This window comes from Haliotis rubra, unplaced genomic scaffold (genome assembly GCF_003918875.1).
Source record: "Haliotis rubra isolate DU_JTF1 unplaced genomic scaffold, ASM391887v1 Scf276, whole genome shotgun sequence".
Taxonomy (NCBI): domain Eukaryota; kingdom Metazoa; phylum Mollusca; class Gastropoda; order Lepetellida; family Haliotidae; genus Haliotis; species Haliotis rubra.
The window spans coordinates 458208-472063 of record NW_025766847.1 but is presented as its reverse complement, the minus strand read 5'-3'; the positions used below and the strand labels follow the sequence as shown (position 1 = coordinate 472063).

The following is a 13856-nucleotide window of genomic DNA, read 5'->3' as shown; positions in this document are numbered from 1 at the left end:
CTTCCCAGGAGACACAACACAGTGAGGTAACTAGTATACTATGGCTTCCCAGGAGATACAACACAGTGAGGTAACTAGTATACAGCAGCTTCCCCAGGAGATACAACACAGTGAGGTAACCAGTATACTATGGCTTCCCAGGAGATACAACACAGTGAGGTAACCAGTATACTATGGCTTCCCAGGAGACACAACACAGTGAGGTAACCAGTATACAGCAGCTTCCCAGGAGATACAACACAGTGAGAGTAACCAGTATACAGCAGCTTCCCCAGGAGATACAACACAGTGAGGTAACTAGTATACTATGGCTTCCCAGGAGACACAACACAGTGAGGTAACCAGTATACAGTGGCCTTCCCAGGAGATAGAACACAGTGAGGGTAACCAGTATACAGTGGCTTCCCAGGAGATACAACACAGTGAGGTAACTAGTATACAGCTGCTTCCCAGGAGATACAAAACTGTGAGGGGTAACCAGTATATAGCTGACTTCCCAGGAGATACAACACAGTGAGGTAACCAGTATACAGCTGCTTCCCCAGGAGATACAACACAGTGAGGTAACTAGTATACAGCTGGCTTCCCCTGGAGATACAACACAGTGAGGTAACTAGTATACAGCAGGCTTCCCCAGGAGATACAACACTGTGAGGTAACTAGTATACAGTGGCTTCCCCAGGAGATACAACACAGTGAGGTAAACCAGTATACTATGGCTTCCCAGAAGTACAACACAGTGAGGTAACCAGTATACTATGGCTTCCCAGGAGACACAACACAGTGAGGTAACCAGTATACTATGGCTTCCCCCAGGAGACACAACACAGTGAGGTAACTAGTATACTATGGCTTCCCCTGGAGACACAACACAGTGAGGTAACCAGTATACTATGGCTTCCCCAGGAGACACAACACAGTGAGGGTAACCAGTATACTATGGCATCCCCTGGAGATACAACACAGTGAGGTAACTAGTATACAGCTGGCTTCCCCAGGAGATACAACACTGTGAGGGTAACTAGTATACAGTGGCTTCCCCAGGAGATACAACACAGTGAGGTAACCAGTATACTATGGCTTCCCGAAAGTACAACACAGTGGGGTAACTAGTATACAGCTGCTTCCCCAGGAGATACAACACTGTGAGGTAACTAGTATACAGTGGCTTCCCTGGAGATACAACACAGTGAGGTAACTAGTATACAGCTGGCTTCCCAGGAGATACAACACTGTGAGGTAACTAGTATACAGTGGCTTCCCCAGGAGACACAACACAGTGAGGTAACTAGTATACTATGGCTTCCCCTGGAGACACAACACAGTGAGGTAACCAGTATACTATGGCTTCCCAGGAGACACAACACAGTGAGGTAACCAGTATACTATGGCTTCCCCTGGAGATACAACACAGTGAGGTAACTAGTATACAGCTGCTTCCCAGGAGATACAACACTGTGAGGTAACCAGTATACTATGGCTTCCCCAGGAGACACAACACAGTGAGGTAAACCAGTATACAGCTGGCTTCCCAGGAGACACAAGACAGTGAGGTAACTAGTATACAGCTGGCTTCCCCAGGAGATACAACACAGTGAGGTAACCAGTATACAGGCTTCCCAGGAGACACAACACAGTGAGGTAACCAGTATACAGCTGGCTTCCCCAGGAGACACAACACAGTGAGGTAACTAGTATACAGTGGCTTCCCAGGAGATACAACACAGTGAGGTAACCAGTATACTATGGTTTCCCCAAGTACAACACAGTGGGAGGTAACCAGTATACAGCAGCTTCCCAGGAGACACAACACAGTGAGGTAACCAGTATACAGTGGCTTCCCAGGAGACACAACACAGTGAGGTAACCAGTATACTATGGCTTCCCCAGGAGACACAACACAGTGAGGTAACCAGTATACAGCCAGGCTTCCCCAGGAGACACAAGACAGTGAGGTAACTAGTATACAGCCAGCTTCCCCAGGAGATACAACACAGTGAGGTAACCAGTATACAGCAGCTTCCCCAGGAGACACAACACAGTGGGGTAACCAGTATACAGCTTCCCCCAGGAGACACAACACAGTGAGGTAACTAGTATACAGCTACGCTTCCCAGGAGATACAAGACTGTGAGGTAACCAGTATATAGCGGCTTCCCCAGGAGATACAACACAGTGAGGTAACCAGTATACAGCGGCTTCCCCAGGAGATACAACACAGTGAGGTAACCAGTATACAGCGGCTTCCCCAGGAGATACAACACTGTGAGGTAACCAGTATACAGTGGCTTCCCCAGGAGATACAACACAGTGAGGTAACCAGTATACAGTGGCTTCCCCTGGAGATACAACACAGTGAGGTAACCAGTATACAGCTGGCTTCCCAGGAGATACAACACTGTGAGGTAACCAGTATACTATGGCTTCCCAGGAGACACAACACAGTGAGGTAACCAGTATACAGCTGGCTTCCCAGGAGACACAAGACAGTGAGGTAACTAGTATACAGCTGCTTCCCCAGGAGATACAACACAGTGAGGTAACCAGTATACAGCTGGCTTCCCCAGGAGATACAACACAGTGAGGTAACCAGTATACAGCTGGCTTCCCCAGGAGATACAACACAGTGAGGTAACTAGTATACAGTGGCTTCCCCAGGAGATACAACACAGTGAGGTAACAAGTATACTATGGCTTCCCCGAAAGTACAACACAGTGAGGTAACCAGTATACAGTGGCTTCCCCTGGAGACACAACACAGTGAGGTAACCAGTATACAGTGGCTTCCCAGGAGACACAACACAGTGAGGTAACCAGTATACTATGGCTTCCCAGGAGACACAACACAGTGAGGTAACCAGTATACAGCTGCTTCCCCAGGAGACACAAGACAGTGAGGTAACTAGTATGCAGCTTCTTCCCAGGAGATACAACACAGTGGGGTAACCAGTATACAGCCGGGCTTCCCAGGAGACACAACACAGTGAGGTAACCAGTATACAGCTGCTTCCCCAGGAGACACAACACAGTGAGGTAACTAGTATACAGCCGGCTTCCCCAGGAGATACAAGACTGTGAGGTAAACCAGTATATAGCTGGCTTCCCCAGGAGATACAACACAGTGAGGTAACCAGTATACAGCGGCTTCCCCAGGAGATACAACACAGTGAGGTAACCAGTATACAGTGGCTTGCCCAGGAGATACAACACTGTGAGGTAACCAGTATACAGTGGCTTCCCCAGGAGATACAACACAGTGAGGTAACCAGTATACAGTGGCTTCCCCTGGAGATACAACACAGTGAGGTAACCAGTATACTGAGGCTTCCAAAGTAGTCACAACATAATGTAGGTGAGGTGAGGTGAAATTGGGTTTAACGTCATACTTGAGAATATTGCGCTCATGACGACGTGCATGCATGCATGTGTATGTGTATGTGCGGCTGCTTGTACTAGCCCAGACTTAAGCTGGTTTTATAGTGCTAGCCCACTGAGATACCATGCCGCAGTGAAGCATGAATACCCCACTCAGACACATTATACTGACTCCGAGCCGACCAGTCCTTGATGTACCCATTAATGCCGAACGCCAGGCAGGGACCAACAAGTACCATATTTTAACGTCTTTTGGTATGGCGCGGCTGGGGATCGAACCCATGACCTTCCGCTCTCCGGGCGGACGCTCTAACCACTACACCACGGAGGCGGTTACATAATGTAGGAGTCCTCTCTGTGAAAGGATGGTGATAATCACTGACCCATCCTAACATCCAATTTTGTGTAACCACAGAACAAAACAATTCATCCCCGGCAGGGACTTGGAACGTTGTGAACATGGTACTACTGATGGTGTGTGGTTTTACCACCTGAGAATGTGTAACTTTCACCTACCCGTGGTGTGAAGAACATAATGGACTTGGTCTTGAGGTTGAGCTGCAAGGTGGTACTACTCGGCATCACGGTATCCACCACATCGCCAAACCTGTAGCAAAACACCAGATTACAGATGAACTTCATTACACAACGATGACAGATTCAAGTACATTCATACAGGGTTAAATTGCATCCTTTTTTTGTGATTGAATACACGAAATAAAACAAAATATTTGATTTTGAAAGGGTGTCATAAAGTGTCTGAGTTCCAGGTGTGCCAGGTGTGCCAGGTGAGAGTTTTACAAACCTGATTTCCTCAGTGACTGACAGGTGGTCATCCATGAATGCCCTCTCCCTGTTGACCAGCCTCAAGCCACTGTGACTCACACCAAGATACTTCACACCAGTGTAGTGGCCGCTGGACTGGAAGGAAACATAGAGAGTTAGGTACCTGGTATCATGCCCATGTTACAATATGTTCTATACAATATAGTTGTGCACTGACAGGTCCTGACTGGTACCCATGCAGTGATAGCTAGACTGGAAGACACACAGATTGTCACAAGTTATAGTATGTTCTGTGCAGAATAGTTGTGTACTGACAGTTCCTGACTGGTACCCATGTAGTGACAGCTTGGCTGGAAGACACACAGATTGTCACAAGTTACAGTATGTTCTGTACAGAATAGTTGTGTACTGACAGTTCCTGACTGGTACCCACGTAGTGACAGCTTGACTAGAAGACACACAGATTGTCACACTGTTTGATGCTCAAGTTACAGTATATTCTATACAGCATAGTTCTATCCAGGTTCTGACTGGTACCCATGTAATACCATCAACTATTAATTGATAGTGGTTGTGAATCTGTAGGAAGGGCAGCATCCTGTTGCAGATACGGTGTCCACATTATTAAGCATCATGTTCCAACAAAGGCTCATCTCTAAACCTATTTTAACTAATCTCCTATTAGCACCCCCTATTAAGAATGAATATTTTCATAAGCATCCACACTTCCTGGTGCATCCTGTTCCAACAGGGGGGTCCCTACCAACCGCTCACCCAATCTTTAACTACCGGTAACTGTTATTAAGCACACAATAAGTCTGAACATGACAATCCATGCTTTCTTGTTAATGTTACAGACTTTCCTTGGAACAGGAACACAGAAGGGTGTATCATTGCCCAGTAACTATGACTGAACAAGTTCTAGTATCATTGACGTTTGCACTACGTTTGATAACTAATGCTCAATCTCTGAAAACAAACTTAATTCACTGTTTATGGTTTTGATAGAAAAAGAGTTTTGAGGTGGTGTTTTTTTTCACATAGGCATTTATGAAGGTAAACTTACAGCAACTGGGAAGAGTCTGCAGAAATAACATGGCCACTCCTTGGCTGTGTCGATGATGATCTTCTTGACTTGGTTGGAGACGTCCTTGGTGATATAGTTATCCTTGGTTATGCCCTGGGCCTCTGGAAACAGAAAAACCACAGTCACTAGCTTGCATCTAATTACGACACAAACATAACATTATCTTTCCTGGCCATATATCTGTAAAACAAATATTCCAGAAATCACATAATTTACAGTTTCTCAAGATATTGTCACAACATCAAGCATTAGTGAGACTGAGAGAGACTATGAGAAATGTTCCATGCAATTATAGCCCATGGGATATATTCAGACTCAATTGAATATTAGGATGACATGCTAAATACGCATGGGCAATAAGACAAATGCTAGAAAAGAGTACATGTCAATTATCTTCACATCATTCATTCAGGGTGTGATATAAATTTCCCAGGTCTTCATTCATACAGTGACATTTCCCTTCCTAATAATGCTTCCAGAAGAACACATAGAAATTTCTGTGAAGGAATCCAACACACCTCATCCATATAAGACCCATGACAATGTATTTTCAGTATTTTGATGTACTGGGTTACGTACCGAGATGACTCTTCATCTTGACTCTGTCGTCCTTGGAGATGCGAATACAGCCACTGTTGTAGACATCCTTCACAATCTGGCAGAACAGCAGGTGCAGTGCTAGTGGCTTGTCCAGTCTCTCAGATGGCCAGAACACCTGCAACATGGACACCATACCTGAATTGTGAAGGTCTCAGACTTTGATGAACAATAGCTAGTTGTGTTCCAATTAATTGAAATAATCAAAGGTCAAGCGTGTGTGTGATAATTGTCCATATTAGGCAGGATGTCTGGATTAAGAAGGTGCAGTTGGGTTCCCTGTACCTGATTGCTGCACCTGTAGCTTCAGTACGTACCTCCTTCCTGATGTGTAGAGTCCAGGGAACTCGGTTGTAGGCCAGGAAGAATGTCTTGTTCTGAGGGTACAGCTCTGTGATAGCTCTCTCAAGGGCAGCATAGTCAATCTGTTGCTTCGGCTCCTCAATCGTCGTGCTGTACACTGGTGATGTCCTGGCTGCTACCTCCACCGTCTCTGTAGTGGTCTCTGTGATGGTGGTGGTGATGTTAGCCGTCACCTTCTTCTTGGGTGGGGGGCGGGAGGGGAGAGGGGGAGCATCACCTGCAGACAATGCGTACAGATTATTGTCTAGAAATATTCATCAGTCAATGGTTATGAAGCTCTTATTGAAAACAAGGCACTTCCACAATCTTGAACATAAATTGTTTAACCATAAAGGGGGATAGTAAGTTAAAAGTAAACTTCTGTAATATGATGTTAGAATATCCAGGAAAACATTGCGTTCTTCATACTACAGAAGTTGATATCCATAAAATGTGACCCTTTATGTGTATCACTTCTAAATGCCATGCAAAGAGTGTATTAAATTGTAATCCCAAGCCAATAACTCTTGAAAATTCTTGAGAAGTTCAAAATTGCTTTTCATCTAAAGAGGCTGAGGATCATCAGGCCTCACATCTGTCACATACAACAGGGTTTAAATGTGAGCACACTTACTTAGACACAGTAGATTATCTCTGAGCCAACCAAGGGCCAGACAGGGTAACAACAAGTACCATATTTTAACATCTGGCATCACATGGTCAGGGTTTGAACCACTGACCTTCCACTTTCTGTATGGCTGCTCTATCCACTAAAGCATTTAGAATTGCTTCTTTGGCACCTTCTGGTCACAAGAAGAAATGTACTCAGGGGATCAGGCCAGTGACTTGTTTGATACAAGTCACAATGTCCCATGGTGAATATAGGCTCATGATGTCAGGATTGTCTTGCCCAAACAATATTTCCAGACAGGTGTTAAATATCTGCATAAAGCCAATGATGGTGTGAGTAGAATGTTCTTACCTTGAGGTGGTGGAGGTGGTGGAGGAGGTGGAGGTGGTATTGGCATGGTTGTTGTTGATGTTTTGGTGGACTTGAGGGTGTCTGTTGTCTGGGTTGCCTCTGCCATCACCTTGGGTTTCGTTTCTTCCCGTTTAGCAGCTCCACCCCCTCCAAGCTTGCTCTCCAGTAGCTTCATGGTGTTGGCATGGGTATCAACCAAGGACTTTGTTTTCTTCAGTGGTGGCCTACTTTCATCATCAGGTTTCTTCAGGATGGATTTAGGTCTTGTTTCATCAACTTTTGTTTCTATCTTGACAGCCGTCTTCTTACCTCCATACCTGTTTTCCAAGTTACTGCTGACTTTCTCGTCTATGAGCAGCTTGCCCACTTCTCGTTGATACTTCTCCTCTGTCTCTTTCACTGGTGGCCACACAATGTTGCCAACGCGGATACGAATAGTTTTTGTTTTGTCATTGGATGAAATAATTTCTGGCGCTGGAGGAGGGGGAGGTGGTGGTGGGGGAGGAGCAGGGCTGCCTGTCTGCTGGTGTACAGTAGGAGGAGGAGACGGAGTGTCAGCAAACTGTTCTGGTGGAGGAGGAGGGGGAGGTGGTTGAGGTGGTTGAGGAGGTTGCGACGGTGGAGATGTTGCCTGCTGATCAGCTTCTTGTCGGCCAGTTTCTATTCCAATAATGCCAACCTGCTTGTTGGCACCACCAGCTGCCTGTGTAGTGATAGTATACCTAGCTGGCTGATGGGTCTGCCCTTCAAATTTGCTCTTCTGGAAGGCAACCTTTTTACTAGGTACAGGGGGGAGGATCACTGGAAACACCATATCCTCGGTTTCTCTGGCCTGGGAACTGACTGCCAGTGGCAATTGGCTGGCCTGTCTCTGGATGTATGCCTGATGGTGTGGCTGAAGGAAGGGCTGAAGGAAGGGCTGAAGGAAGGGCTGACCCAAAACTGGGGGCAGGGCTGACAATGGGTGTGGGGGTCACCTTGACCTGCTGCAGCTGCTGTTTCAACAGCTCCTGCTCGATGCTCTGCTTTAACAACTTGTTCTGCAGTTCTTGTTGTGCAAGTGCTGCACGCAGAGCAGAGGTTTGTTGTTGCTGGGACAGAACAGGCTGTTGCTGCTGTTGCTGTAGGGCAGCCTGGAGGATAGCTTGTTGTTGCTGCTGTTGTTGCTGTTGTTCTTGTTGCCGCTGTGCTTGCTGTGATAATGATAATTAATATGTATGATCTCTTCATTACCAGCAAAACTTTTTCAATCATACTTGCATTTACTGGCATTTCTGAGGCACATAAATAATATACAGAATGGAGAACTGACCTGAGTTTAAACTATGTTATATCAGTGTATGAAATAAGGCCCGTCCGACTGCCTGAGGCGGTCTAGATTTCTGACGGACGGTCTAAATTTACAGCTGGCCAGCCCGATGGTCTGGTAATTTTTTTTTAGATATTCCATACATTTGAGTAAATTCAACATATTTGGTCTGGTTAAATCCATTTTGGGCTGGTAACATTTTGAAGTTAACAGCCCTGATGTCTGGCTGGATTTTTGGCTTATTTCATACACTGGTTATATCAACATTGCTGAACAGTTTTCAATTTGTATTTAATATGAGGGACATGAGGGTGATATTCTTGTTATCATCTAAGATCATTCTTCCACCCTTTTTAGTTTGTAAACACTAATAACCAGTGCCTTGAGTGTAGAAAGTCATTGTGACAGTTCACCATTGTAACCAATGATGTCACCATAGTCCACAGAGCATTATGATGCAATACATTGCAGCAATATCTCCTAGGAATGAATCTTTTGATACGAAATATATCAACACAAAGTGATAAACACGTCACCTTAATTTGACTGTTGATCAGTTTGATATCAAAATATACCAGAGTGGGATTCTATTTAACACCCAAGACCATTCCTCCAGATAATACCACTCGATCCCACCGGTCTCTTGTGGCAGCGATTCAGGAATGATAAATGGAATTATCTCTGGTTCAAAACACATTAGTGCTGATCGGTTTCCTGTTGGAACCAACACTTCATCATCTACCACAACACATCAACGTTATGGGGCTAAACTTAAAAAGGTTTCAATCTAATTCTTCCAATAGGCAATTGCATAAATGTATTTGCTATAACTGAAATTATTATTGACTCATTGAAAGACATAAATATTGCATGTTCCCAGGTTATATTGTACCCAGATATCTACTCACCATATAAGCCTGTAACACAGCCTGCTGTTGTTGCTGCTGTGCTAGAGCCTGCTGCTGTGCTTGCTGCTGAGCAAGCACCTGCTGGGCCACTAGTTGCTGAACTGGGTCTGAAGGAGAAGCAATGGAAGAGCATCTGAGTAAGGTATTATTTCTTCTAAGACAGAAAGCATTAAACATTCCACATATTATTCTTCATTATGACAAAACAAATATAATCCTGACTAAGAAAGATTCTTTGTTTTTTCTCACTTCAAACATACCAGGTACCCACTGATCAAAGTTAGATACTTCAGCAATTTAATGAAATATGTTCATAGTTCTTGTGATCATACCTGTTCCACCAAATCCCACTCCTAAGCCAATGTTGGGGGTGATGGGTGTTGTTGGCGGGAGACCCAGACCAATCTGTCCAGAAGGTATTAACGGCTGCTACAACAGATAGGAACACATGCATACACTGTTGCCGATAACTGAATGCATTCACATTTCAGTACAATAGGCTATGTTGTTGACAATAGTGGGTGCATTCTACACAATAGGCTATACTGTTGACAATAGTGGGTGCATTCTACACAGTAGGCTATACTGTTGACAATAGTGGGTGCATTCTACACAGTAGGCTATACTGTTGACAATAGTGGGTGCATTCTACACAATAGGCTATACTGTTGACAATAGTGGGTGCATTCTACACAATAGGCTATGCTACTGACAATAGTGGGTGCATTCTACACAGTAGGCTATACTGTTGACAATAGTGGGTGCATTCTACACAATAGGCTATACTGTTGACAATAGTGGGTGCATTCTACACAATAGGCTATACTGTTGGCAATAGTGGGTGCATTCTACACAATAGGCTATGCTATTGACAATAGTGGGTGCATTCTACACAATAGGCTATACTGTTGACAATAGTGGGTGCATTCTACACAATAGGCTATACTGTTGACAATAGTGGGAGCATTCTACACAGTAGGCTATGCTGTTGACAATAGTGGGTGCATTCTACACAATAGGCTATACTGTTGACAATAGTGGGTGCATTCTACACAATAGGCTATGCTACTGACAATAGTGGGTGCATTCTACACAATAGGCTAGGCTATACTGTTGACAATAGTGGGTGCATTCTACACAATAGGCTATACTGTTGACAATAGTGGGTGCATTCTACACAATAGGCTATACTGTTGGCAATAGTGGGTGCATTCTACACAATAGGCTATGCTGTTGACAATAGTGGGTGCATTCTACACAATAGGCTATACTGTTGACAATAGTGGGTGCATTCTACACAATAGGCTATACTGTTGACAATAGTGGGAGCATTCTACACAATAGGCTATGCTGTTGACAATAGTGGGTGCATTCTACACAATAGGCTATACTGTTGACAATAGTGGGAGCATTCTACACAGTAGGCTATGCTGTTGACAATAGTGGGTGTATTTTACACAATAGGCTATACTGTTGACAATAGTGGGAAGTATTCAGTACAACAGGTCATACTGTTGACAATAGTGTTATCAGAGTCCCTCCTGAGCTTCCCCTGAAAATCCCTAGCTCCTTAGCCTTCCCTGAGAGTCCCTCCCAAGCATCCTTTGAGAGTCCCCCCTTGCCTACCTGCTGTGTTGTGAGGCCAGGGATACCCTTCCCTCCTCCCTTGATCCTCTGTTCTAGGGAACGTCCGTCACTGATGTCATCCTGGACCTCATTAAACAGAGCATCATTGAACACATCGTCGACCCAGTTGGACCAGGCAGATTGACCATCAGACAGGTCTGAAGCTACTGACCTTCGATCAAACACTTTGTCCTTGCGACTTATTTGATCAGCAACACCTGATTTGTTCCTGGCATTACCTTTGTTTGACTTGACATATCGAGTGTTGAGTTTGCTTTGTGAAAGATCACCATTAGTATCTGTGTATATTTTGGTATCGCCATTCTGAGCTCGATAACGGTTGTTAAGTTTGTTTTCTGCAAGATCAATGTCACTCTCGACTTCAAGAATGGTTGTGATTTCCCCATTTGACAATCCATTTGAAACATGGCCATTGGCTAATGGCGGTGCTGGTGCCCGCCGTTTGTTGTAGCGAACATTTAGCTTGCTCTCTGACAAACCATTTTCCAAAATTTCTGTTGGTCGCTGGTTGAGGACACTTGTCATTGAGAAATTGAGATTTTCCGTGGTACCATTTTGAACAATTGTTTTTGATGTTGATGTTGTGCGATGCTTGTTGATATCTGACACGTGTCCAGAGGAAGGCTGTGGGAAGTCCGTTTGATCATCTGGGGCAGGGAGCCAATCACCACCATCAGGCGATCTCGGTCAGGGTTGTGGGCGCTGCAATATACATACAATGAACAATGGGAGTTTTTGCATATGCTTCCATACAGTGTCATAGTCATATGTCATAACACATGAAGTTTCACTTTCATGTGCTAAACATCTTCTCACTCCCATGTTTCTTCATAATGGTAACCTAATCTCAACTCCATGTTCCTTATGGTAACCCCATCTCAACCCCCATGTTGCCTATGGTAACCCCATCTCAAACCCCATGTTCCATTATGGTAACCCCATCTCAACCCCCATGTTGCCTATGGTAACCCCATCTCAACCCCCATGTTCCATATGGTAACCCCATCTCAACCCCCATGTTCCATATGGTAACCCCATCTCCACCCCCAAGTTCCATATGGTAACCCCATCTCAACCCCCATGTTCCATATGGTAACCCCTTCTCAACCCCCATGTTGCCTATAGTAACCCCATCTCAACCCCCATGTTTCTAATGACAACCCCATGTTCCTTATGGTAACCCCATCTCAACCCCCATGTTCCATCTGGTAACCCCATCTCAACCCCCATGTTTCTTATGATAACCCCATGTTCCTTATGGTAACCCCATCTCAACCCTATGTTTCTTATGGTAACCCAATGTAAATTGGAAATAAAGATTTGCTGAATGAAGTCATCATAAATTTCATTTGAGCATTTTCTTTGCACATTGATTTCAAAGAATTTACATTCTTCCTCAAAAGGTGTTTGGTTAAAGTACAACTGTTGAAGGCTCCAGACTCACCCATCTGTGTGAGCATGTCTCCGCTGACTGACTCTCTCCTGGCTCCTATCTGTCGACACCAGGAAGTAGGACTTACACACCGGGAATCCCGGGGCAATCTCAATCTCACTGACAAGGTCAAGGACATAGTCATATCCCATCAGTTCGTAGTAATCAAGATCCTCTTGCAATACTAGCGTCCAGCCATGGGCATTCTCTGGCAAACCTCTGTCAGATAAAAATTATAAGTTGATTACTGACGTCAATTCTCCGGAATGCAATATTTGTGTTATACAGTCAAACACTGTTGTGTCAAACTTTGATTTGTTGAAGTGATGGTTGTCTTGAAGCAAAAGCTTGGTCTCTGTGTTTTCCTTCCCTGTTCATCATTATTACCTATGATGTATTGAATCTGATGTGACAAAATATGGTTCCTACACAGTAATATTGAAATCCATTGAGACTAAGTATGACACGGGGATGGCAGTTCAGCAATGCCCTAACACTAAATCACAAATTCCTGTTTCTCTGTTATTCATTTCTCATGTAAGTCGTTAGATGTATGCTATGTTATTTTTCGTGTGCGTCAAACCTTGGATAACGGAAATATTTACTGAGGTTCTTTCAACTTTGACACAACAGTGTTTGACTGTATTTGATGTAAAAAGAAGTTCTCGGACAAATGATGTCAAATTTAACAACAGCAGACATGAACAGACTGAACTCCATACCTCTGCTTCAATAAGTGTGATGTGAAGAGTTCTCCAGATGTCCAGGATTCAACATGGCCCAAATGTTCGCGGTCTGAAAACAATCACACCACCACAATAACTTAAGTCACTTTTTATTACTTGTAAGAATTATCCATATAATCTAACACACTTGCATATTTCTCATAAAATGCAGTACCAGTATTCTCATCGCAAGCCAGTAAAGGTACATAAACAGTTTTAATTCATTTCAAAGATTTCAGAAGAAAATCTAAAGATGCGAGACGGAGAATAACAATGTTACAAATCGGTGCACTTCCAATATATATAAATACTGGTAGACGGTAGACTTGATGGAGTTCCGAGGCACCAAAGACTTTGTAATATTTGTAACGATAATTTTGTAGAAAATGAATTTCATTTCCTTTTGGAATGTAAAATTTATTATGACTTGCGCTGTAAGTATTTTAAAGCATTACCAAATTACATAGATCAGCAATACTTTCTAAACACACTATCATGTACCAATTTTTCAACAGCAACAAATTGTTCTACTTACATTAAGGAAGCATTGTCATTGCGTTCTTTATACATATGAATCTAACTGTCAATTGCCACTATCTTATAATTACACTTGTTTATTTTGTATTGTACGTGGTCCTAAGGCCTTGTTACGAAATAAACTTGATT

At 43.8% G+C, this 13856-nt stretch overlaps 1 protein-coding gene across 1 annotated transcript in view; it reads right to left on the bottom strand.

Moving 5' to 3' along the window:
- The window catches only part of LOC124280905 (unconventional myosin-XV-like), a 145460-nt gene that overhangs the window by 23782 nt on the left and 107822 nt on the right, over positions 1–13856 (bottom strand). The window contains 13 exon segments of the mRNA XM_046716891.1: positions 3892–3982; positions 4181–4296; positions 5228–5349; positions 5828–5963; positions 6163–6425; positions 7170–7977; positions 7979–8362; positions 9387–9493; positions 9719–9815; positions 11013–11595; positions 11598–11735; positions 12478–12684; positions 13188–13260. Of these exon segments, the coding sequence (XP_046572847.1) occupies positions 3892–3982; positions 4181–4296; positions 5228–5349; positions 5828–5963; positions 6163–6425; positions 7170–7977; positions 7979–8362; positions 9387–9493; positions 9719–9815; positions 11013–11595; positions 11598–11735; positions 12478–12684; positions 13188–13260 (3125 nt within the window).